The 26,923-nt window shown below is 36.2% G+C and overlaps 2 protein-coding genes across 3 annotated transcripts; both read left to right on the forward strand.

Moving 5' to 3' along the window:
* The first annotated feature begins 7,129 nt into the window (after positions 1-7,129).
* Positions 7,130-10,490, forward strand: LOC103331198 (type-1 restriction enzyme mjaxp r protein (DUF668)). Of its 2 annotated transcripts, none has more exons than XM_008233807.3 (2): positions 7,130-7,310; positions 8,204-10,490. In XM_008233807.3, exon 2 carries the CDS (start codon positions 8,271-8,273, stop codon positions 10,074-10,076), a length of 1,806 nt encoding a protein of 601 aa, XP_008232029.2. In that variant the 5' UTR covers positions 7,130-7,310; positions 8,204-8,270; the 3' UTR covers positions 10,077-10,490. The 2 variants fall into 2 exon arrangements, with proteins under 2 accessions (XP_008232029.2, XP_088908368.1); XM_089052242.1 differs by having other exon boundaries at positions 7,146-7,310; positions 8,186-10,490.
* A 2,110-nt stretch (positions 10,491-12,600) lies between these two features.
* LOC103331199 (phosphatidylinositol-3-phosphatase myotubularin-1-like) lies at positions 12,601-26,614 on the forward strand. Its single transcript, XM_008233809.3, has 19 exons — positions 12,601-12,910; positions 13,020-13,100; positions 13,345-13,419; positions 14,602-14,673; positions 15,321-15,390; positions 16,450-16,499; positions 17,508-17,797; positions 17,918-17,991; positions 18,068-18,131; positions 18,351-18,416; positions 18,808-18,907; positions 19,001-19,114; positions 20,468-20,637; positions 20,733-20,817; positions 21,834-22,052; positions 22,850-22,909; positions 23,070-23,134; positions 24,535-24,814; positions 25,608-26,614. The coding sequence occupies exons 1-19, from the start codon at positions 12,794-12,796 to the stop codon at positions 26,124-26,126; spliced, it is 2,571 nt and encodes an 856-aa protein (XP_008232031.2). The 5' UTR covers positions 12,601-12,793; the 3' UTR covers positions 26,127-26,614.
* Positions 26,615-26,923: the final 309 nt, after the last annotated feature.

Consider the following 26,923-nt stretch of genomic DNA (forward strand, 5'->3'; position numbering starts at 1 on the left):
GAAAGTTATGCCAAAACCCAAGTGGTACAAAACCATGTCACAAGCCCAAATGGCACAAAACCATGCAAATTAAATCAAAATTTGGAACTACGTCGGTTTGATCTCGTCAAGGGTACGTAGGTAGTCTAGCATCCCACTAGACTAGAGGTGTCAAACGGGCCATCCCATTTAAACTCGTGCTTTTAACGTTTTCGTGTCAGGCCGGACCGGCCCATTTAATTTATCGGGTCGTGTCATGCCGGCCCATTTAGTAAAATCATTGATCCCGGCCAGACCCAAATCCTATGTCCATATTGAAATGGGCCGGGCTGGGCTCATGTCGTGCCCGTGCTCGTGCTCGTACCATACTCGGGCCCAAGAAAAAATCCATTTAATTTGAATTTTTTTCACTTCATTTTTTTTTTCCACTAGATAATTCAAATTATAAACATCCAAACAATATGAAATGACGGAGGGCCAAAAGTGTCAAACTCTACAAAGTCCAATTCAACTTTTCATCTTTAAACAATTTATTATTTTATATGTGAAATAATGTCTTGCTTTTATTATAAGAGAAGCATATATGTCATATGTACTGATTAGATATCAAGTCCAATGTTGTTTAATTAATTTGTAGTTGATATGTTTAATTAATTAAGGACCCAAGTAATTTTCCTAAAATGAAAGACATCAAATATATATTTATGATTAAAAAAAACATATGAATAATGACATTAGATGTCAAATGATTGCATTTTGACTTTTGAGAAAGAAAAAAATGTTAAGTGGGTCGTGCTTGGGCTCGTGCTGTGCTTGAAGCGTGCTCGGGCCATGGGCCGCCCGGTCCATTGGACCTCACTTTTATCCCGGCCCAGCCCAAGTTTTCGTGCCGTGCGAGCACAGCCCATTAATATTCGTGCGCGTGTCATGCCGTGCCTAATTTAAATGGGCTGAGCTCGTGCGTCTTGGGCCGGCCCGTCCCGTTGACACCTCTACACTAGACGCAACCGCAACCAAATTTGAATCCCTGGTTTATCCTAACCAAATTCGCCTAAACACTTTCCCAAATGCAAATGTTAATTGTAGAAAATTAGTGGGTTCATCAAAATTGCTCATTATTTTTCTTAGACATTGACAATAAGAAAAATGCTACAAAACCATCCCTTCGAAAGAGATTAAATTCAATGAGATTAAATTCAAATCTCTCAAATACAAATTCTCAATTAGTGGGCCACACTTACCCATTAATTTCCAATTTTTCCCATAGGTCATTTACATATGAAAATCTCCAAATTGTCTCAAAGACACAAATTCTAAATTAGTGGGCCACACTTACCCATTAATTTCTAAATTTTGAACTACGTCGGTTTGATCTCGTCAAGGGCACGTAGGCAGTCTAGCATCCCAATAGACACAACCGCAACCAAATTTGAATCCCTAGTTTATCCTAACCAAATTTGCCAAAACACTTTTCCAAGTGCAAATGTCAAGTTTAGAAAATTAGTGGGTTAATCAAAATTGCTCATTATTTTCTTGGACATTGACAGTAAGAAAAATTGTGTAAAACCATCCAATTTTTCCCATAGGTCATCTACCCATGTAAATTTCGATGAGATTAAATTCAAATATCTCAAACACAAATTATCAGTTAGTGGGCCACACTTACCTATTAATTTCCAATTTTTCTCATGAGTCATTTATCTATGAAAATTTCAACATCTCCAAATTGTCTCAAAGACACAAATTCTTAATTAGTAGGTCACACTTACCCATTAATTTCCAAATCAATTCCGAACTACGTTGGTTTGATCCCTTCGAAAGGGTACGTAGGCAATCTAGAGATTCAATCTAGATGCAACCGTCCAAATCTTAAATACTAACAGAATCCCTAGTTTATTCTTAACCAAATCGCCCCCAAACACAATTTCATATCGAATCCCTGGTGTATTCGGCTAAATTCACTCAAACACTTCTCAATTCAATTCAAATCAAATTTCCCTCAAAATGAGTCATTTATTCATTGCAATTCTTTGAACTACGAGTGGCTTGATTCCCGCAATGGATACGTAGGCACCCTGAGGTTCGACTTAGGGGCAGCAACAAAACCAAACACACACGTTATGTTTCTTTATTATGGAATCAAAGGGTTTTCCTTTGAAGCAAGGGATTGTAATTAAGAGACTCTGTGTCTCGAATGGATCGAACTTAAAATAATAAAACCCCATTATTTAATTAGTTGTGGTGAAATTATGTTGGGAGGTTCACATTTTTCTTCAATAGGGATTCCAGATGTGACACGAAGTGGTGATATGTGTCCCTAAATAGTGGAGTCCTTACTTAGAACGAAAAATGGGCTTCAAGAACAAGTCTTGCCATTCGACCGAGGGTACCAAAGGGCACCGTAGTCCTCCTAACGCCGATGTCAAATATCAAGCCCCTTGGTGCAAGGTACAAACAAGATTTTTATTATTATTACTAGCTCCTTTTGCACACAAATTATCTAGACCTTTTTTTAGTACAAGTAATAGTGTAAACTAGAGGGGATGGAGGTTTCTCTCTCTCTCTCTCTCTCTCTCTCTCTCTCTCTCACACACACACACACAATTAAGGTGTTATGAAGTTCAAACATGAGACTACTAATCTTCAAGTTAAGGCCCTTTTCCTTTAGGCTAGACTCTGTTGGCCAAAATATATAGATGTTAGTCATAATAAATTAAAAGGATCAAGTATATTGATGATAATCCTAGTGTCACAATGTCACTTAGAATGTATTGGACGCACCATCCATAACAGGAAGGTCTGTGCCATAGCAAATGGTGACAAATAACCCATGGAAGTGAAATAATCTAGAATCGTCCGAACAACCAATCAACTTAATTAAGGGATTAATTAACATCGAGTATGTCTCAAAGATGATATTACATGAGATGGGGCCACCACCACCAAACCTTCTTGTATAGGATCCATCAATTCTCTACTCTTCATCAATGAAATGTAGTACTAGACGAGGATTATGGTTGCATGACTCCACAAATTATCATGGTTATAGACCAATGGTCTCATATCCGAATCCTCTGCATTCTAATTTAAATTATAACTTATACTTAAAAAAGAAATTATGACAATCTACCTAAAAAAGTGATAAACGCAAGTTTACTCTCATGATGAGAGTTAATCATTCAACTTTCAACTTTCTTTGTTTCTGCAAATCAGAGGCATGTACTGTAATAATAAACTACCCCCATATAATATTATAAATAGTAATTGCCACCATAGTCTCTTCTTGGGTCCCCTTGGCACAAAGACAGAGATAAACAAAATTGACCCATCAACTAAGCATGCCCTAATTTTAAATTAAAAAAGCATGAGTTAGGCAAATAAGCCCATATTGGTCAGTCAAATTTTAATTAAAATTCATTAAAACATTCCCTAATTAAGTTGAGTTTGCACTAACCATCCAAAAAAAAGTGACCAAGAAAGACAATCAATCCAAATTAAAGAAATTAAAAAAACAAAAGGTGTTTTTGGACTTTTGGGATAAGAAGATAATATCAACTAGGCAACTACCAAGGATTTAATTAGTGAGGTTGGTGTGGTGAAAGCCTTTTGAATCTCTCTCTGTTTTTTAGCACCATGCTTGCATTCCATGTGAATTCAACTTTCTTGATTCCCGGATCGTCGGTCGGATCGATTTGGCGGCTTTTTACACATTTGCTTTGCATGTCGGTCCCTCCGTACGCCATGACCCGACCCGCTTTGCAGATACAATAAAGGCTGGGGACAGAACGGTAAAACGCCATGTTTCCGCGTGGTCGCCATTAATGATTGCGACGGGTCTCTCTCTCCCTCGATCGGGGTTTTGCATTGCAGTCCTTACAGTTTAATGTATTTATATTTTTAATGGAATTTTTTACTTTTTTCTTTTTGCTCATGATTGATTCATTTTGGTACTAATTGTCGCTGTGCCGTGCTCTTCTTTACCATACGCTTCTTGCAGAAATTGACATCAGTATATTATTGAACAATCAAACAAATGCGGGCTGAAAGTAGATATACAAATTGATTGTAATGAAATTGCATAACACTTTCCTTTGATTCCTTCAGGTTGTCAATTCCAATAGTCTTTCCCTTTTGTTTGTATCATGACTGAACGAGTATAACAAAATTAATTCTATCTTTGAAAGTAGCAAACTGTCGTTTGGGTTACATCAGAGAGGCCCCGTGCCAAGGGTGCCGAGTGGTTCTTTGGGTTTGGAGAATAGTGAAAGGGAATTGTATAAACATGATGTTTATTTGTATCTTGACCCAAAAAAGAAGAAGATGTTTGTTTGTATAATACACATCAGCCCCAACAGAATAAGGAAATTTAATTAGCAAAAGGAAACGTAGAAAGCTAAGGGTGCTGATTTTTCCGCTCCCTGTTTTTTTCATTTACACTCCCTTATGATTTTCCCACTCTCATGTTTTTCTAGTACTTTTTACTATAACAAAAAAAGAAATGTAAGTGGTAAGTGAACAAAAGAGGAGTGAGAACGTACAATTTCCAACAAAAAGAGTATAAATGAACAAAAGATGAGTGGGAAAATCAGTTCCCAAAACTAAACCCTAAACCCTAAACTTAATTACAATGAAAATACTACTTATTCCAACCTTAAAAAATGAAACATGAAACTTGTATCGCACTTTACCAAAATTCACTATTTACTTGAGTGCTCGAGCAATCCGAAACACCAATATATATATATATATATATATATATACAGAGAGCTTCCATTGAGGATCCTCAAATAAGCTTATTTGAGGGACACCCCTTGTAGGCCCCACTCCGGATTGTATTTCACTAATCCAAACCGTCTATTTTGTAGATACTCATTCAAAGATCATCTCTACAAAAAATCACTTGAATCCGATATCATTTGACCATTCAATTGATTTATTGAAATTTTAGTACTTTCTTGAAGCACCGTGTTCATTGAATTTGTAGGACACAATTGGATGTCGAAACGGTTTCCGATTTGTCTAATTTTTTGTAAGGATGATCTATGAATGAAGACCTAAAAAATAGATGGTTTGGATCATTGGGAAAAAAATTGTATGGTACCCTAAAGGGCGTCCCTCAAATAAAATTATTTGAGGGATCCTCAATAGAAGGGGACTGTATATATATATATATATATATATATATGTGTGTGTGTGGTTTTTATAGCCTTATACATCATTTGACCCGTCTCTTGTTGTATATCAATTGCTTTGTCTTGTTTCCTTTCCAAATTGGCCAAACATCATGTCGTGATGGAATGAGAAACGAATTTTCATTCATGATTAGAATCCCAACCAAACAAACGGAGCATGGAAGTCTACAATTCATGATGACATTTGTAATATAGTCGACATTTCACCTATATCCATCGTAATGAAGAAATTAAACAACTCAATTTGTTGAGAAAAAAAGAGAGAGTATAAAACAGATTGAAAGGTTACGTTTATTTTTATTCACATTGAATGTTTTAAATGGTAGAAGCTGTACTTTTGCATTTCGTGTATTAGATTAAATAAGGGCATGTTTACATAACCAAAGTGGTTGAGTAGAATAGCAGTCATTCTTAGACCTAGCATTCGTGTTGTGTTTTCAGTGTTCATGTCGTGTTCGTGTCAACTCGCTTTTCTTAACGGGTTGACACGACACGTCACAATAAGAAAACCTGTAGAAAATGTCAAACACGAACACGACCTGTTACAATTCGCAAATCACACGACACGACACGATAACCCATTAAGAATTAAAAACAAAACAAAAATAATAAAAATAAAAATAAAAACAGAAATATTAAACAATTAAAAAAAATCAACCAGTTAAAAAAATATATATATATATATATATATATATTCAAACAATCATAGCGTCTAGATTTGGAAGAGGATGAGAGTGTGTGTGCGAGAGAGAGAGAGAGAGAGAGAGAGAGAGAGAGATGGAATAGGGGTATCTGTGATACCACCCTATTAATGAGTTTGACCTTTCTTTGAGAGCTCGGGTTTGAAACCTTCCTAGTATGTTCCTCTTCTTCCTTATAAATTGATGCTCTTGATTGATGACGGTTTTCTGCTTCATAATTATAGTGGAGGAAAAGACAAAAGAGAAGAAAAAGAGAAAAAGGAAAAAGAAAAAAAGAAGAAGATAAATTTACAAAATACCCCTGAGCTTAACGGGTATTTGCAAATTGACACGATACGATAGCTTAATGGGTGGCTAACGAGTCAACACGATATCAACACAACACAATAACTCAGACCCAAATATTGAATTGTTTGTACGAATTCATGTCGAGTTAATGAGTCATGTACAATATTGCTACCTCTAGTCATTCTCATTCTGAATGACTTCTTTGTTTACTTACATTGGTGGAATGAATAGTAATATGCGCCCCATAACAAATCTGATTTCTAATTCCTGATATTGAAGAGATTTGATTCCAAAGAGGGGAGGTGGGATTGGACAATAGTGAAAGGGAATCAAGTTTTTCATGCCAAAAAAAACCCCTCACAAATCTATTTTTTTTCATATGAAAATTGTAGTGGTCTTTGGAGAAAAAAAAACATATTTTTTTAATGGCATTTTCGTAATCAAAATGTTTTTCACTTCGATTCATGATGGATGAAATGCATGACTCTGATGCTTGTTTAATCTGGTTCATGCTTAATCTAATCCATAGTTACTCCGATTCATAAGTAAATATGCCCTAATTGAATTTGTTGTATGCCTTTTTAAGATAATTAATTATCTTTCTTTTAGTTGTCCTTGAAGTTCTCATTTAACTAAAATCACAAATGGAATGAACCCTTTCTCATTCCAAATATGGATTTGAGGCAAGCAAACGCAGCCTATACATAGAAATGGATTCAAGAAAAACAATGAATCAATTATGAAATACTTCGAGCTAAATTCTTCTTCTTCCTTTTTTTTTTTTTTTTTTTTGACACAAAAAAGAATTAAAGGGGACAAAGAAGATAAATTTGTGAAAAAGAATGGACAAAGTTAGCAAGACACAAAAACTTGGGGGTAGGTAGGTGTAAATGTTTAGAGGACAGAGGGTAGAAAATGCAAAACCAAAAGGATTAGTTATTAATAGGATATGTATCTTAAATATCACTCGTTTTTGGTCTTTCCTTATTTTCTGCTTCTCTTCCATTTGGGCTGCGGAAGCTCTCAGTGCAGCTTCCCCGCTACTTCCTCTCTCTCTCTCTCTCTCTCTTTCTCTCTAAGCTGGACTCTCTCTCTCTCCCCTAATTTTTGGGTAGAAAGATTCGTCGGTTACTTCTTCTTCATATGATCGGTGAGCTTTATGACATGTTTATATATTTTGTTTATGAATTTTTGTGCATATGATCGTACACTTATTCTTGTTTAAGTTCATTTGAACAAAGAAATTGGAAAACAGAGTTGTCTACATCTGGGTTGATGCTTATAGTGTTTGTGAATTTGCTTGGTTATACAACTGACGCTGTTATCTAAATCAGTAAATCTGGCTTTAATCTTTTCATTGTATAAATTTCTTAATTATCCAAGTAGAAAGAAAGAAAAAGTTCAGAAATTTTATAGAAATGTAATGAAAATAAACTTTTTGGGTTCTGAAAAATGGATCTTGAAATTTTGCTGATTTATGGAATGGGATTTTGATCTTGGGTTTTAGGTTTATGTCACATATTGTTATGAACTGTTTGCCCAAAGATTTATTTTCTTGTGATTTTGGGGGGTTTGCTTTTCTTTTTTAATGAATTATGAGGTTAGTTGTTGTGAGAAAAAGTCTACGGGGTTGCCATTTCATGCATTAGCTAAGCAGACTTTTCTCTTACCAATACTTCTAGAATAGGTTCTTCTGAGAGGAGTAGTTTTCTTTTCTTTTGATTTGTGGATCTTGGATGCATGAAATTCTTAAAATCCTAGTATTCTTTTACTTCTCAAAAAATTGAAACCACTAAACAGAAGCAAAAAAACTTAGTTTTTTTATTCTACCCAAATTCCAGCGTACCAAAATTTTAGTATCCGAATTATGCTTCCCCCTTCTCCCCCTTCTCTACTTTTCATGTAGTAGACAAGCAACCTGGGAGAGCATTATGGTAATTGAATTTTTGATAGGAAGCTGTCTGGGTGTTTCTTCAAGTTAATGCGCTGAATTTTAGCCGTTTGACCTAATCGTTTGATCATTAGTTTATATATTTTTTGCAGGATCAAGAAATATGATGTGGGGTTTGGTTTAGAGATCATTTATCAAAACCTTTTCTGGGTGTAAGAGATGGTTGCGGAATCGTGGTTTCGCAGTCTTTGGAAGACTAAAAGGAAGCATGAGGGGCCTGAGAAAGCAGTGGTTGGAGTTTTGGCCTTTGAAGTTGCAAGCTTGATGTCTAAGCTGGTCCATCTATGGCAATTTCTGAGTGATAAACAGGTTACTAAGCTAAGAGAAGAAATCACAAATTCAGTGGGTATAAAAAAGCTTGTGTCAGATGATGATGACTTCATTGTAGGGTTGATATGCGCCGAATTGATTGAGAATATGGTCCGCGTGGCAAAATCTGTGGCCAGGCTTGCCAAAAATTGTACTGATCCTACATTGAAGAGTTTTGAGAATGCTTTTACTGAGTGGATCAATAATGGTATTGACCCTTATGGATGGGAATTTTCATGGAAGAAGATGGAAAGGAAAGCTAAGAAGATGGAGAAGTTCATTTCAGCAAATGCAAATTTGTATGAAGAGATGGAAGTGCTTACCGAGCTTGAACAAAATTTGAGGAGAATGAAGGGAAATGATGACTTAGATGGTGTGAATTTGCTTGAGTTTCAGAAGAAGGTAGTGTGGAAGCAGCAGGAGGTGAAGAATTTGAAAGAGGTCTCTCTGTGGAACAGGACTTATGATTACATAGTCCTCCTATTGGCAAGATCTCTCTTCACAATGTTCAGTAGGATCAATCATGTCTTTGGAATTCAACAGATGATTGATGCTGGTGATACCAAAGATTCTGGAATTATTAATTCTGATCACATTAATCGTAGCAATTCAGTTTCTGCATTAATGCAATCTTCAGTCCGTCCACCTAAGAATGGTCTTCCAAGATTTGCTTCAGGCCCCCTTGGGAGGTTTAGTGCTATATCAGGGCCAATATCGGAAACAAATAAAACCAACATTTGCTATTCAGGTCCTCTTGGTGACTCAATTACAAAATCAGGCCCTATTTCGGGAAAGAATAGAGATGTCAACTTTTTTTCGGGCCCTCTTGGGAGGTCAACAACGAAGTCAGGCGCAATTGCTGCAACGAATAGAACCATCAGGAAGTTGTGGAATCACTCACACACTAATCATGGGAAGAAATCACACACAAAGTCCAATAGGTTGACTCAAGTTGGACCTTTCAAAGGATGCATGATAACTTCAAACAATTCACCCGTCACCAATTGCTACTTGAGTTCAAATGATGTTCGTTCAGCAATTCTCAATGTAGCCAGAGATGCCAATGCAGACATTCTAGCTTCTGGCAACAAAAGTCATCCTAGTTCATCAATCTTCAGTTCCAAGCACAGGTTGTTGGATGCCCCACCTGAAACCCTTGGTGCTGCTGCCTTAGCACTGCACTATGCAAACGTTATCATCGTAATTGAGAAGTTAGTTGCATCTCCTCACTTGATTGGTCTTGATGCGAGAGATGACCTGTACAATATGCTGCCTGCGAGTGTGAGAGCTACATTAAGGGCCAGACTAAAGCCGTACAGTAAGAGCTTGACTTCATCAGTTTATGATACAGTTCTTGCTGGAGAGTGGAATGAGGCAATGACAGGAATATTAGAGTGGCTGGCACCTCTTGCTCATAATATGATAAGATGGCAATCCGAGAGGAGTTTTGAACAGCAAAGCTTGGTTTCCAGGACACATGTGCTTTTGGCACAAACCCTTTACTTTGCAAATCAACAAAAGACAGAAGCAACAATAACAGAGCTGCTTGTTGGGTTGAATTATGTCTGGAGATTTGGCAGAGAAGTCAATGCAAAAGCTCTATTAGAGAGTGGTAGCAGTAGAATCTATGATGAATTTTTGGATCTGGATGGGTAGTATAATTTTCAGATCACGGCAATTACCAAATCATTTTCACAACTAACCACATTAAGCAAATGCTTTTGCCTGGCTAGTAGATGAAATTCCCGAATGCTATTGGACAGATTGATCATTGCTTGGTCCCGGAGAAACAACCACTACTTTCAATATGATTGTATTAAAGGCATCCTTGTGTAAGTTAAAAGGTAGAGACAGAGCTTCCGAACATTCTTTCTTTTGGTGAGAGTTCAAGCCACTGGAATCGGCTCCTCTATTCTTTTATTTGCACAGCATGGATTGCCGTATTTACTTAAGCTGTGTACCGTGTATATTTCATCCGCTATACGTTTTTAATAATTGATTGTAAATCTAGTATAGAAGTTCTCTCCATGTCTCAAAGGCCTCTTATGGTGAAAGCATGTTCTTTTCTTAGCGACTGAATTGTGATGGTGAGCTTAAAATCTCCGTATATGCACTAGCCTTGTCTGTTACCTACAAGGCCCTCCCTCAACTTCGGTAAGTGCTAACTTGTTTTGGTTAGAATTCTGAGGATGTTTTCTAGAAATTTTCTTTTTTTAGTTTAAGAAGTATTTTGTACACTTTTTAGATAATTAGTTAAATTTGAATTCCATGACTTTGGAGAGTGAATAGAAATTTGTCTGAGCTTGTATTACAAATCCAAAAATTACAATGTATCTGCAGATGTTTTACCCGTCGAAACTCCGTCTCATTAGATTAGAGTAGTTTAGAATTTCACATTGTAAAAAAAAACCCCAGTCAAATTCGTACTGTCCTTCAGCATGATGTCCTTTCCACGGATTTCTTGTTGCCTCCTTCATCGGGCAGTGGACAGCGAAGTGTCCAAAACCTTGACATTTATAACTTCTTGTCATCCCACACCATGGGTATCCACTAGTGCTCCTTTCTCGTTGGCAATTTTAACTAAATTAATCGTAGTAAAAACCCTTTGATGTTGGAGTCTCAGATGTGCCAACACGAAAATCAGATTTCTGAGAATTATTTTGCTTGACTACATTGGAGGCCTTTAGATGATGCTCCAATTCTTGTACCACCTCAAAGGCCCTCTCGAAAGTATTCATGTTATGAGGAATCAATCCTCTTTGAAGCTCAGGCCGAAGGCCTGACCTCATCACCTTTTCAATCAAGGTCTTGCTCATAGTCATGCTGAAATTTTTGTCTTTTGCCGTCTCAGTCATTCCTCCTATCATGACGTTTATTTCCATCTCGGTCATTCGTCCTATCGTGATGTCTCATATCATGATTCAGCTCTTCTCCATTCAAACTTTCTTTGTCATGTAGAATAGATGCTTCTATGTCTGCAAAACGATGATCAACGAGTCTGGATTGTTCTTCTATGTCTAGTTGGCATGTCTTACCAGCCTTAGTTGGAGTCATACAATCGATACACGGCATGCAAAAAAAAGTAACTCGAAATTTTCAAACCCTAGGAAAAACAATAAGACGGCTCTAGTGACAAATTTGATGTAGGATTTAGGCGAATTGAATATTTAGATGGATTAGTGGAAGCGAAAACAATGAAAAAATAGAAAATAGATTAATAAAGATAGGTATGGAATCACAAGGGGTTTGGCTTCACATCAGAATTCCAATCTATGGAAAAATAAACTTTACTCAATAACTCAACTTCCATGAGGGTATTTATAGCAAATTAAGACCAAGAGGCAAAATGATAAAACTTTCTTATTAAAAAGAAATCCTAACCCAAATAAATTAGGAAACTAGAAATATGGAAAACTAGAGAACCTAAAAAACTAACTAAATAAATTTGGAAACTAAAAAAATGATGTCCACATCACCGTACTTTAAGTTGGTCTATGTCGTTGGATTTCGTCAAAAAACTTGTTAAATTGCTGACGTTGCTCAAGGATAGATCGATCCAAGCTCTACGGTGTAATCTTAGTAAGCGCAAACATGTCGATGTCCGGTTGTAAGGTGATGAAAGACCAGTCAAAAGTTGCACTGTTAAAACAACAATCTAAAGAATCATAGATAACAAGCTCATTTGTTTAAAAGACCAAATGGCAGTTCACTTTTTTGGTTAAGTGCCCAGTCAGCTTTCTCTTTTGGTCAAATTGAGGATAAATTGACACAATTTGGGTGGAGTGTTAATTACTTGAGGATATTTAGTCAAAACAAAAATTCTCACCAAAGTTTGGGTCCAGTTGACTTAAAAGTACGGAAATAGAAAAAAAAAGGAGTGGTCCGAACGAAAACAAGTCCAATAATATATACTAGCCCCTCAGCACATACTCGATGGGAGATTTTTTTATAAAAAATTTAAATTTATTTTAAAATTAAAAAAAATAATGGATAGTTGTGTTTCATATAAATAGGACCTATTATCTAATTTTTTTTTTCATTTTAATTTTTATGAAACATGACTATTTATATCATTTTTTCTTAATTTAAAAATAAAAATTAAAAAAATTAAATAAAAAAAACCCAACGGGCACATACGATACGAGCATCATATTATAATAATAGATGGCGTGCGAACCGCTATTCCTTTGAAAGGCAGGTAAAGCCCATAGCCGATTTCCACCCACAACAAACAGCGACGACAAAAGCTCACGTCTCCATCTCCATTTTCTCGAATCTCTCTCTCTCTCTCTCTCTCTCTATCTCTCTCTCTCTCTCTCTCTCTCTCTCTTCTATTATCTTGTCAAGTTGGAGAAACGGTGTCGTTTCGCCGCATGGCAGCGCCAAAGCCCCGCTCAAGCTCAGGTCGATCGACGCCTCTCAGGGACTCTTCCGAGTCCGAGAAGATGGAGGCCACTGGTAGCTGGGACGCCCTCGACTGGACCATTGAGGTCCTCTTCTTTCCCCTCTTCTAGGGCTCTTTTCCTATGAATTGTCCGTTTCTAATGAAATTTAGTTGATCAATTTATTCATTTTTTGTTTTTTGTTTCTGTTTTCCAGCCGGTTTCGCGGTCCGTTTCTCGGTCGGTTTCGCGTGTGCAATTGGAGTGCTTGCTTGAAGCTGAACAGGTCGAAGTTGAGGTACTTGGAATTCTTTTTTGAATTCTTGAATGATAATGCGAAATAGGGATTGTTGAAGTGCAATGTAATTCTTTTGTTCTTGTAGTTTTGAATTCTTGATCAATTCTGCATAGCTGTGGAGGATTTTTTCTTTGTAAAATTTGTAAATAACAATAGTTACTGACGAAGATGGATGTAATGTGGTGTTTTGTTCATTAACTAATGGTATGCATACGAAACCTTAATATTCAAAGTTTACTTTCAGGGGTATGGCGTTGTTCTTGTAAATACTGATGAGGCAGGTACCTTGATAGTGACCAATTTTCGTCTTCTTTTCTTGGTAAGTAATTCATATGATATTCGACAATATACCCTCATCAATGTGCTCATTCTAAAGTTTAGTTCTGTTCGTTTTATGCATGTCCCAAGGAAAATTTATGTTAGAAGAGTGAATAATCTTGCTAACACTGAAATTGATGTTATATATGTGGCAATCTAGAGTGAGTATGTTAGAAGAGTGAGTTTGAAACAAAAAGCTCTCTCTCTCTCTTGGTTGAAAATTAGATATGTCCCGAAGGGCCCCCACGAGCTCTTAACCACTTAGGATATATTATTTTTCCAATGTGGGATCTTGAATGTTAACATTCCACCACGCTTCTGTACCCAACGTCTTCGTCAGTATCCATTGACTCAATATCATGTGCATACATAACACCGAACATTTTAATCAAGCCTATAGGTCGCCCCTTCCATAGAATGGGGCCCAGTTGCATGGTGAAACTAGACTCTCATACCAATTGTTAAGAGCCCATGGGTAGAACTTGCCCATAAAAACCGGCTTGTAACGGAAGGGTGCCCAAGAGCTCTTAGACCACTCTAGGATTTGCTATTTTTCCAATGTGGGATCTTGAGTCCTAACAACGCTGGTATAATTACGTAATGCCATAAATTTACATATTGGGCTGACCTGATTATCTGTATGAATAGTGTCAACAGTCAGCCATATTAATCCGGCCTCGTCTGATTTTGTTTCATATATTCTGCTCGACATTGTTTCAATGTGCAATTGATGCATATGATGAAGAGGAAGAAGGTGATGGGGAAAATTAGAAAAAACAAATGGGAGAAGAAAACGCTTCAAGATTTGTGAGAAGAAATTGGAGATCCCTTTCTTATATTATGCTATGTTATACTTGCTTAGTGTGAAAGGCTAAGAGAGGAGCCCTCTTACCTATCAATGGATGGATCTCCATGATGTCAATTCTGGCCCTATGGCTTGCTCATTAAAAAAAAAAATGGTCTTCTACTAGATATTGCATTTGTTAGGTCTTATTTCTGTGTATTTTACGGTTAATGAAATTGTTTGCCCCTAAGTTGCCTGTGGTTTGGAGGAATGTAAAACATTTAATTCGTGTATTTAATAATCTTTGATATAATGATGGTCTTGGTTGGTGGTGTACTTGTGTGTTCCCATTTTTTTCTACCCCAGGTTATTTGATATGCTTACTATTTGTTTTTCAAGAGTGAGGGAACTAGGAATGTTATTGCACTTGGCACGATACCTTTGGCAACAATTGAGAAGTTCAACAAAATTGTAAGTTCTAATCGAGATTTGCGTATTTATCTTTTGTGATAACTTTGGTTTTGGTGCTCCAGTCTCAAATATATTTGTACTTGTAACTTTTACAGGAGATGCCTGGTCACATGTTTTTAACTGTTAGTGAAATGCTTAATATTTATTATTTACAAGAAACTGTATTCATATGAAATATTTTATTACATTTTTAACTACAAAAGCTCTCTCATCTAAGTCCTCTCCACCTCCATCATGTTTGCCATTCGTGCTTTCCTATTGGTTGTTCCACTTCGCTAGTGATATACCAACAATACATCAGTGATCAACCCTTTTTGACATATGATCTTTTTCTTTTGAACCATTTATCTTTTCACTCGTCGTCGCATTTTCTTTGTTTCTTTCTTCTTGTTCTTTTGAGAATAAATTCATTCCTTGCCATGTTTTGAGAGATGGCAGAGCTTTAAGACTACTTAAGTTTCCTTGGTTTTGTTTGCTCAACTAAATCATTGAATGGACTCAAAAAGAAAATGACCAATATATATATGTCTGTTAGTGATTGGACTCTTTTAATTATTTTACTATTCAATGTTGTTTTTCACCTTTTATTGTGCTTTTCTTTGTGTGTATGGCAATATCCAGTTCATTGTATTTCCTTGAGTTTGTAGGTTGTAAAGAATCAATCAACCCCTCGTCAATCTGACAAGACTCCATCAAGGCGACTTCTTCAGGTCATTGGTATGATTTCATATGAAGTACTCATGTTAATTTTTTATTGCTTTGAATCTTTTTCTTGTTTAATTGGTTGTCATGTGAGATTTTGTGTATCATTTGAAGAATGTGTTTGATGAGAGGTCTGGATTCTATCCTAGATCTAAACTAATTCAGTCAAATTTCCGTTTTAATGGTAATTTGTAGATTGTTAGATAGTTTTGGTGAACCACACAGAAATCCTCACTGCTAAGTATGGGTGGCATGGCAGTAACATGGCTATCTGACTGAGTGGTATTAAAGATCAATGGTTTTGTGCAGGCGAAAGTTTTCCTCATGGTCTACTTTGATTTTCTCGAATAGTGCCAATTTGCATTTCTGCAGACAGACAGACTCTCTCTCTCTCTCTCTCTCTCTCTCTCTCTCTCTCTCTCTCTCTCTCTCTCTCTCTCTTGCGGTGTGTGGTGAGAATAGAACTTATACAATTTTGAATGCCCACTTAAAGAAGCAGCCTACATGTGTTCTTTTCCGTTATGATCAACCTGAGACCGTTCATGATCATACACATTTCTTTGTTTGCTGTCATGACCACTGTGGAAATTTGCAATGACGAATTTTACTTGAACAAGTTAACAGTTTCCAGTAGATTTAAGTAATTACACAAGAGCCAAATGTTTTTGTGGATTCTTGTTCGTAACAATTTGGACGTCTCACTACAGCTGTGCACTTTCCCCTTTACTTCTGCTAGAAGTTTGAAGTTTAGACCACATCCCTTTTCACATATGGTCATAGTGACTGAAGGGATTATGTTAGTTCAGTATGATCCTTTGTTAATTGATGTTTGGGAAATTTAAGGTTCCTTCAATAAGACTTAGCTGTGTAGCTGTCTATATTTTGTATAAGCAATCTTTTCTTTTTAATTCCATAGTAACTACTGGAATTGTGGCTCCAACTATGAGTGGTTGTGTATGGGATCTGTTGATTAGATACTCATATATTTTATTAAATCTAGTTTGCTAGTCAAATGGTAGGTCTTCTGCAGAGACTGTGAGAGAACTAATAGTTCTATGCATTTATATTTTGCAGGTAAAGACATGAGGATCATCGTCTTTGGCTTTCGCCCTAAAACAAGGCAGGTAAATTTTCCTGTGAATACTTATTGACTCTTTTGCATTCTGGTCCAGTATATCGCTGTTAAAGTTTTTATATCCTTAAAATTTTGGTTAAAGACTATCAAATGGTTTATGGTGTGAAAAAACTGAATGCCACTTTCAAAAACTAATATTATCAAATTAAGATGATCGTCCTTTTCTTTTTAAAGACAAAATGCACTTTATTAAATCCCTTGAATGCTCTTCATTACATTGATTGTCTAATTAACATCAGTCATCATCATGTTTCACCAAAAATGAGGCGGTCAACATAAGGAGACATTACTATGCTTTTACCATGTCGTGAAAATCGAGGCTTTAGCTTTAACTTTCACAAAAAATGCCACAAGTCTGGTCGAAATTTTGGACAGTCTCTCCAATATTTCAGCAAGAATAAATGCAGCTAAAGTTGCAAAAAGCCGTTCAGCAGCTACCTTTTGCAGCAGCATATTGCAGCAACTAGCAACAGCTGAAACCAAATTCGTAACAGCTGCTGGCAGCTGCACAAAGGGGCAGCACGTCTGGACCACATATACAGAAAAAGTATTATGCATATTATACTTTATACATTGTGCTTATATATGTTATGTTATATAATACTTCAGTTTATGTTTACATATGTGCAAAGTAAAAGAAGCTTTTTCTTTTAAAACTTACAGCCTTATAAAATTACAAAATTGTGGACAAGTTCTCCGCTGCATAAAATACAACTACAAAAAACAATGATGAAAAGAGTAGTTTATTATGTTAGGGGTTCTGACATAATTTGGCTTAGAGGGGAGAATGCGACGGTATGATAACTTAGAAGAATGAGCAGTTTATATAATTGGTTTCTTGTGGCCTATCAACTCGAAATGGCTTACAAAACCTTGGTGTCGTGTATCAAAGCTGAAATGTTTTTAAAATTATGATGAAAGTTGCTTGCATGTGAAGTTGTGAACAGCAGTCTAACATGGGTATTGTTTTTTACCCCCCCAAAAAAAAAACTTGCAGAGACTTGCAGTATTTAATGCACTATTAAAGTGTACAAAGCCAGCAAGTCTATGGGATCTTTATGCTTTTGTTTCTGGACCTTCCAAATTCAATAACACCAACCCAAAGGTGCGGTTACTAAATGAGTATCTTCGGCTTCTCGGAAAAGGCTCCTTACGTGCATCGATGAATATGATTGAGGATGGTTCATTCACATTTTCCAATGATTTGTGGAGAATAAGTAGTATAAATTCCAGCTATACAATGTGCCAGAGTTATCCATTTGCCTTGATAGTTCCAAAATCCATTACGTAAGAGTTTGAGATGCATCCTTCCATACTTCTGCCCTAAGAATTTTCAGGGTTTAATGAGGCTTGCTTCATTGCCTTGGAACTACACAACTAATAATTTTGCATGGTTGCTGATGCTAGTGATGATGAAGTGCTCCAGGCTTCCAATTTCCGTGCAAGAGGTCGCTTGCCTGTAGTTACGTGGTGTCATCCAAGTATGCTATAAGTCTTTCGTTACTCTGTATGTTGTGGTATTTGTACTTGCTTCTTAATATTCTTGACAACTTACAGAAACTGGAGCAGTTCTTGCACGTTCTTCCCAACCATTGGTTGGTATCATGATGAATATGAGAAGGTAATATAAACTATGTTTTCAAAGCTGAATCTCCTGTCTTTTTGTGCACACACAGAGCACAGACATGCATGACACAATCAAGGGGACAGCCTAAAAAGGAATGTACTTTTGATGCTTCGAATTTGGAGCACCTATATATTATAATATATTTTGGATTATTATTATTTATTTATGAAATTGTGTTGATCCACAAATTCACATCCATTCATTTGTCTACAGCAACACCGATGAAAAGATTGTTGCTGCACTTTGTCCTCAACTTACTGGTACAAGAGGTAAACGGAGGTAAGTGATAAGTTTTCTTGTCCGTTTTGCTTTGTACTTTTGTTTGTGTTATTTTTTCACATTCATGTTTTCTTGTTTCATCGACTTCCTAATGACTTAGTATCGTTAGTACGGCATGTTGCAAAACAACAAGTATTAAGAAGTGTTTATAAGCTGTTTAAAAGCCTCTATGTCCTTCCATGATGCATGTCCTCATTAATTACTTTTTAACATTTCTTATTCCATAACATTCTTCTATGCTTGGGAGCTTTTTGAGTTCAATAAGTAGAGGTGGTGTTAATCATTTTCTGATAAACAAATTCGGTTGTACTATTTAATAACATGTATGTCTTATGATATATATATGTTTTAAGAAGTTAAAATGATTGATTGTTTTCTTTCTATGTGCCAGGAAGCTATATATAGCCGATGCAAGACCTCGAAAAAATGCTTTAGCTAATGGTGCCATGGGAGGTGGCTCTGAGTCATCTTCAAATTATTTTCAATCTGAGGTATGTCTATGGTTTGCAATTTTCATTTCTGCATCTTATGGTGTTTAATATAAAAAATATATAACATACTATTTTTTTTGTGGGGTGTATCAGATAGTTTTCTTTGGGATAGACAACATACATGCAATGAGAGAGAGTTTTGCCCGGCTTAGGGACTACTTAGACACTCATGGTGCGGCTTCATCGGATGGGATGTCATCTTTCTTGGTTAGTCTTGATATCTTATGAATATCTGGATTGTTTATCTGTGTTAAATTGTGGTACTTATCGTTTGTTTATCTTCTGATGGCTATATCTTGTATTATAGGTATGACAAAACATGTTTTTCTTTACTTTTGATGGATCTCGTCCATCGGATCTTGTATTTTTTTTTTTTTTTTTTGGTTTGTTCTTTCTTTAATAAATTTCAAGTTAGGATATTATCTTTTGTGTGTGTGTGTGTTTTGTTCCTTATTAAAAAAAATATAGCTATTATCTTTTCTTGTCTCAAGAATACCATGAGAAATAGGCAGTATAGTTAGGATAAGGTTATTGGGAAGACCATACAACTGCAATTCCAAAGCATGAATGTCGATAAGTAGCTTGTCTCTTAAGTTGTGGCATCACCAAGTTAAACGACTTTGATTTATGTCAAAAATTGGTCCCTAAATTAATTTCGTCAAAAATTGGTGTTCAGATTTGAAGTCGAGTTTCACTTTGGCCCCCTACAATTGCTTCTGTCAATTTTTAAGGGTATATTGCGGACTGCCCTCTCTCTCTTCTCTCTCTTCCCTCTCCTGTTTTCTCTCTCTCATCTGATGATCGAACCCCAAGGCTGCATCTCCCCTTCGCATCCCCAACATTCTTTTGAAGCTATAGGACTGTTCTGAATATGGGTTTCCATAAACAGTAACATAACCATCCATCAATTTATTCCACACAAACCTTTATAAGAAATATCCACTTCTCACGTCCAAAATGGGCAAACCTAGAAATATAAAAACCCAAAAACTACGAACACAATTTGCATCTGATATTCTTCCGTAAACTTTTCTCAAAGTTGAATATATACTTATTGACTAAATCAAGATTTTTGGGGAAGATCCCCGTGTGCCAAAACAAATGACCCCCTGCAACAATTCTGTAAAAATAATTTTAGTGCAGCCCTTTACAACTGAAGAAAATAATTGTAGAGGGTTAAATAATCCCTAGAAGTAAGATTTTTACACTCTGCAACAAGTAAGGTTTTTAATTTTTTACCAAATTAGGGTTATTCATATACTAGGAAGGTGCCAATTCCAATATTAGATGTATTAAATCAGAAAGTGGAACAAGAGTACTTTTAGAGAACTCAGAGGGTTGTGGTCCCCAATCCCATGGGCTTAAAAGTAGTTTTGCCACTGATGTTGAGGGTTTCTAAGAAGCGCTGTTAAGAATATTGATTTTGGTGAAAGTATTTACAGTGAAAAAAGAAGGGAAGATGAAGTTCCTTATGGCCCTTGTTTTAAATTTAACCACAAAAAAAAAAGTTGTGTTTGAGGTGGGTGAGAATATATGTTTTATACTTGTTGCTATTGACAGAGACACGGTGGATGGACTTGGGGTGGAGGCAACCTTAGCAGTATGTCTGCTTCAGTGTCAACTCTCGGGGACAGTGGTTGGTTAATACATGTTCAAAGTGTCTTGGCTGGTTCTGCTTGGATTGCTGCCCGTGTTGCTTTGGAGTCGGCATCGGTGCTTGTGCATTGTAGGTAAGTTATATTATTGTTGCACTCCATCAAATTAGCTGATTCAGCGTTTCCATTTATGGAGTTTTAATCTCCAAATAATCCATTCGTTTGTTTAGTGATGGATGGGACAGAACTACTCAGCTGATTTCGCTTGCCAATTTGCTGCTTGATCCATACTATCGGACAGTCACGGGATTTCAGGTATCTGCTGGACATAATTGGACAGTTAAAGTTGCATTTTTATCTGTGGTCCTCGAGTCACATTAGGCTTAGAAAATTCTTTCTAAGCTGTTCTCATTTATGATGCTAGTTTTTCTTCAGTTTTATGAGTACTTTACATGCAAGGTGGAATGTAGGGTAATTTTTATTTTGGCAAAATATGCCAAAATCCCTAACAGAAACTCATTTCTGTTAAAAAGGAGTGCACTTGTTTCCATTTATTAGGTGGTCCTTCTGCGGTTTTGATGTCGGAGTGTTGATTGCTCGGAATGGCACACCTTTTGGGGTTCCATCGCAAATTTTTTTTCAATGATTCGAATCGTCTATTTTTCAAGTCTTTATTCATAGATCATTGTGGCAAAAAATTAGATAAATTGAAAACCATTAAGACATCTAATTGTGACTAATAAGATAGATGAACACGGTGCTTCAAGAAAACACTAAAATAACAACCATTTAATTGAGCGGTCTAATGGATTTGGATTCAAGTGATTTTTTGTAGAGATGATCTTTGAAGGAAACCTAAAAAATAGACGGTTCGGAGGGCTTAGTATGTTTAGGGGAATTTAGGGTTTGGGCCGGTACCTTACACTGTAAATTCTCAATCGAAGCTTTGACATTTTTTAAGATATGAAAATAAAATGACAGAAATAAAAAGATTGTTAGAAAAAAACAATTCTGTTTTTGGGACCACATACAGAATATAATCTTCTGCCTGACTGGGTGCAGAGAAAGCTTATGTGTGTAGGGACCTAATGCTGAAAGCTCCTTTTATTTCCCTTTTTATTTTAACTCTACACATGCTTGAGTTGCATACTTGGCAAAATTGTGAAACTAGTACATATCCTGGAATTCAACTTCTTGCACTGTAAAATATTTAGTTTAAACATATGGTCAGGTGCTGACAGTAGCGAATGTCTTTTGACTTGGAACATTCAGAAGGTGCACTTTTGATGTAATGTGACTAAAAAATACTTTGATTATTTTCTTCTATGCAGGCACTTATTGAGAAAGATTGGCTAGCATTTGGTCATCCATTTGCAGATCGAGTGGGCATGTCAACTGTAACTGGAAGTTGCAGCATACCTTCTGAATTGACAAGGCAGTCCTCTACTGGGAGTATCCAGTCATCACCCATGCGTCAGCCATCAGCATCGTTCACATCTCAACCGCCTACTTCTCACGCACAGAACAACTATTCTCCCATATTTCTGCAGGTGCGCATTGTTATGTGGGTATATGATAAAGTATTAAACTCACTATTTTATACTTCTAAATCAATGTCAAATTTTAAATGTTGAGGATATCCTTCAATTAATAAGCTATTGGTTATTATCCAATGGCTATGTTTAGAATCTGAAGAGATAACAGAGCAGCACAATTGTCACCTCCCAACTTTCGCCATCCACCTCTTTTCCCATCTTCCTAGAAAGTTAAAAACAAAAATATTTTGCTCAACTCGCACACCTCCTAAACAAAATATTCATAAAATACCTTATAGAGGTTGTGGATTAAATGTGTATCTAGGTAGTTATCTTTTGCATCTTCTTAGGACTTATCTTAATTCACTATTGTTCATCTAATTTTGTTGTTCCACCTGATGTGAGGTATTCTACACTAGTTGCAATAAAGGTACATCATCTCCAATTCTTTATGTTTTTGAGGTTTCTAGTTACAAATGCATTGTTTGTTTGTTATTTGATGTTTTATTCTTGTGCACAAATAGGAGCAGCCAGGTTTATTAATTGAGAGATGTGAGAGTGACATCCAATATGTAATTACGTATTACCAAAATTGTTAAATAAGTGGTTCGTTCTTTGTTGAATTTGATTCGAGCAGCAATGCACTCTCAGTCCAACTTCCAGTTTGTTGTCAAGTTTTCCTTTTTCATTTCGAATGTTGTATGCTAGATTTTTCTGTACTTTCTCTCCATTTGAAAGGAGAACGTGTTGCACCGAAAATTGTTGTCTTCAGCATTCATACAGTAATTAATCTAGCTTGTATTTTGATGCAGTGGGTTGATTGCGTTTCACAATTGTTGCGAATGTATCCTTTCGCTTTTGAGTTCTCTTCGGTATGTATCCTTCTTCCAAAATATACTTGTTTCTCTTTTTGATGAAACTGATCACAAATGTAGTTGAATGTGTTATCGAACAGCTTTATCTGTTCTTTTAATTGCCCTTTGTGGTCAGGGAACAATAGTTCATTAACTTTTCTACTGGTTTATGATTTAGGCTTTCCTGGTGGATCTTGTGGACTGTGTTCTATCCTGTCGCTTTGGAAACTTCTTCTGTAATAGGTAAATTCCTTTATGAGCATTATCCTTGAAACAGTTTGTTATGGGGCTTTGATCTTCTGCATACTCTTAATTGATCTGTCTTCCTTTAGATTAGACTGCATGATGAGAATCAAACCAATATCTAGATATCTCAAGGTGGTGAATTCACAGTTTTGTTTAGTATCTCAGAATTGGCTTTTCTTACGAGCGTGATATGATGTAGGCATACACGTTGATGGATATTGATCTTCCATGGTTATGAGAGGGAAACAAATGACAAACCTTGAGTTCTCAAAAGAAATTTAAAAGCTGAAGGCTAAACTTTATTGGTAATTGAAATTTTAAGTAATTTACAACATAGCTTTTAGCCTCTATTTATAAGAGGATAAAAAAACCTTCGCCCTAACAAAATTAAATCCTAATTTCAACATAAATAGTTTCTACTTTCCAAAAAAAAAAAACTCTACCAAAAGAGCCCGAAAGGTCAAAACCTAATTAAATAAGCTCCTGCATTTTGTAGAAGGTAACCTTTGAATATCATTATATGCATACATGAGGAGCTCAAGTGGCAGTTTAGTTTCTATTGGTTTTTAAATTATTATTATTATTATGTTTTTCCTGGCTAGGGTTTATTACTTTAGGGTGTGGAGTCAGGTACCTAAGATATAAACAGGTAAAAAAACAAAAAAACAAATGTTATTCCAGCAGACCATTACGCAGCAGACTTGAGCAGTAACTATAGAGATTTCGGAAGTGAATTGTGTAACCTAGTCATCATAATTTACTCTGTAATAATGTACTTGTACACGTATTACTAAGTCACCATATGATTGCATGTAGCGGGCCGCAGTGATAGTCTGGATAGGATGGGGAAGAATCTAGAGCAGGTTGTGTTTCAAATGCTTAGACATATTTGATAGGGCAAGGTAGTGGATCTAGTATATCGACTAGCTGTTTCAACTATGCTTTTGAAGCTTGGAAAGGATTAAACTTTATCAACGACGTACATTATGCATTGGAATGAATATCAAATTTTGTTCATGGAAGACTCATGATAATGAGTTCAGAAATTTCTTATTATATTTTGATTTCTACTCGTGATATTTTGTAGTATATTTCATTGTTAATCACTTGGTGTGTCTGTGTCTTCGGAATGTTGATAGTTGTGAGGTTTTCTAGTTCATATGCATTGATATCATAGTTACTGGCAGTGTCAAAAACCAAATCCTTCGCTTGGTCAACATCTATTTGTTCTTCTCACCCTTTTTTTTTTTTTTTTGGTCTTTTTGTGTTATTTTTTCTGTGAGCTTCTTTTGAGTTCATCATGATTTGGTTATTTAATTTCTTTTTTTATTATTTGAGAGAAGTACTGAAATTTGAAATAGACTAACTTAATTCTCCTGTTTGCTTATCTATTTCAGTGAAAAGGAGAGGCAGCAATGTGGTGTACCTGAAGCTTGTGGATGCATGTGGGCATATTTGGCCGATTTGCGTGCTTCGAAGGGAAGTTCTCATGTGCACTATAACTACTTTTATGATCCATTGAAGCATGATGGTCCAATATTGCCTCCAGCAGCAGCTTTAGCACCAACTCTTTGGCCTCAATTCCATCTCCGATGGGCTTGTCCCTCAGAGGCTCAAGCTGGAGATGTTGAAGCTCAATTTAGGAAGATGGATATTAAATTCTCTGAACTACAGAAGGTAATAGTTCTTACTTTTCAGCCCTAGTGAGTGACTGAGTTGAGTGACTGAGTGAGTGAATGAATGAATGGCTGGACTGTTAAATTGCAGGTTCAAACCTAGTAGGATGTTCCAGTTGAAAGCTTTAAGTATATATGTTTGTGTGTTCTTGAGCTCTCTAGAACTCAAGACTATGACTCTTTTTCTGACTAAAAAAGAAAATTGAAAAATCACTCAATCGAGAGAGTTTATAAAAAGTGGATTATGAAATGAGAGCAGAAGATAACCAGACATTTTGTTCATGAAATGCCAGTTAAACATATGTTTTATGTTTCAAAGGTATCTGTTCTTAATCTTTTATTTATAATCTCTTTTCAATAGTGCTCATGATTTCAGCCAAAACTTTAAACATACTGCAACATAGTTACTTGTGAAATTGAACCCAAGTGGCCTTTTGGTCATTATATATGTCAATTTATTTTATTTGATCCAACCTGAATATGATCTGTTTCATTGTGTCAACAATGCCAACCAAAAGAAACATGTGTACGCATCTTTTTGTTGCTTGCAAGTTGTATTTGAAATTGCCACCCCTATTTCACACTCACCCGATTAAGGATACAACAAACAATTGGGATAGTCAATTAACATTTTGTTTGTTGTGCTTACTATGTTATTGAAAGCAATGTTTTATGTTTTGCGCATCGCTGATCGTTACCTTCCTAGAAATAAAATGGCATTCCAAATTTGCTTATGTGACATGAATAATAACATTTACTGTTGGTAATGTTGGTTCTGTATAAACTCCTCACAGGAAAAAGAAGCGGCAGAAAGGAAAGCTAAAGAAATCACTGCCGTTATGGAATTGCTAAGTGCAGATTTGCAAAATGAAAAGCAAGTCAGCAGCTCAGCTATGATTTTGGCCAAGAGGGCAAGCAAGGAAAGTGAGGCCATAAAGCGAGCTATACAATCACTGGGATGCAACGTCCACTTTTCAGGCAGTGGAGATTGCACTGTCAACATTGAAAGCAGCCAAATTGAACCTCCACTGAAGTCATCGTATCCCTCAAAAAGAGAAGCAGATGGCGCTGTACAGCGTGATGATAAATCAGACCTCTCTGTTTCAATTACAGTTATGGCAGATGATGTGGTTTCCAGCAACCCAATTGATCGAGTATGCGAAACTTTATGCCCTTTACGCATGCGAGATGGAGGCTGCAGGTGGCCAGATGCTGGCTGTGCTCGGTTGGGTAGCCAATTTGTCGGACTGAAGGCCAACTACGAGGCATTTGATAAACTTTCTATTTATGATAGCTATTTCCAGCCTAAATGAGCAGTACTTAGATTATGAGCTGCTGGAGGTTTGAGCACCAACTTCACTCCTCCGATGTTCTTCCTATTGAAATTTTCAGGTAGAGTTCCAAGTATCTTTAGAACATCCCAAGATTTTTTATAGAATACTATCAAATGAACATGAGAGCAATGCAGATGGAGGGACCCGAAAATTGAAGGATGGGTCTCGAGATCTTTTGTACAGAGGATGTCGAGTTAGTTGAAGGCCATTTTTAGTATAGGCAGGTCTGTGGAGTGGTGGAAGGAAAACCAAAATGATACAAGCAAGATCTGGTGTATATATGGTCGTCTACTTCTCATACACTATTTGTCAGGTGCTCGTATGGAAACAATAAAGGGTAAAATTTATTTCCTAAATTAGGTTAGCCTGCGTACAGATTTTAGGCAATTTGATTGTGTAATTTTTTCTGCTTATTTTTGTCGGCATCGGTATTGATTCGGATGCAATAAAATTTTGCTATTCTTTTAGTGGATATATCTTCCTCTATTTTCTAAACTAAAAGGCCCCAACAATAAGAAGAAAAAAAATAATACAAATTTATAAATAAACTCAATCCTAGACATGTATTTATAAAAAAACCCAAGCACTATTTAAACATAGAAACACACCCAAAATCAACCATAAAGTCAACTTTTTGGGTGTGTTTATAAATGGGTTTTGAGTGTGTGTAATGATGGGTTTTGGGTGTGTTTATATGTTTAAATAGTTCTTGGGTTTTTTTATAATTTCAACCCCCATTTTGGGTGTTTTAGTGAAACTCCCAAAAAATAAAGCAG

Source organism: Prunus mume, linkage group LG5, assembly GCF_029339155.1.
Source record: "Prunus mume cultivar Tortuosa linkage group LG5, ASM2933915v1, whole genome shotgun sequence".
Classification (NCBI taxonomy): domain Eukaryota; kingdom Viridiplantae; phylum Streptophyta; class Magnoliopsida; order Rosales; family Rosaceae; genus Prunus; species Prunus mume.

Excerpts from the sequence above, each read along its gene's own strand:
- LOC103331198 (XM_008233807.3), top strand. The coding sequence starts at position 8,271 with ATGGTTGCGGAATCGTGGTTTCGCAGTCTTTGGAAGACTAAAAGGAAG.
- LOC103331199 (XM_008233809.3), top strand. The coding sequence starts at position 12,794 with ATGGCAGCGCCAAAGCCCCGCTCAAGCTCAGGTCGATCGACGCCTCTC. Across the intron at positions 18,132-18,350 it reads ATCATGATGAATATGAGAAG|CAACACCGATGAAAAGATTG; the intron begins GTAATATAAACT and ends ATTTGTCTACAG. Across the intron at positions 22,053-22,849 it reads ATTCTCCCATATTTCTGCAG|TGGGTTGATTGCGTTTCACA; the intron begins GTGCGCATTGTT and ends ATTTTGATGCAG.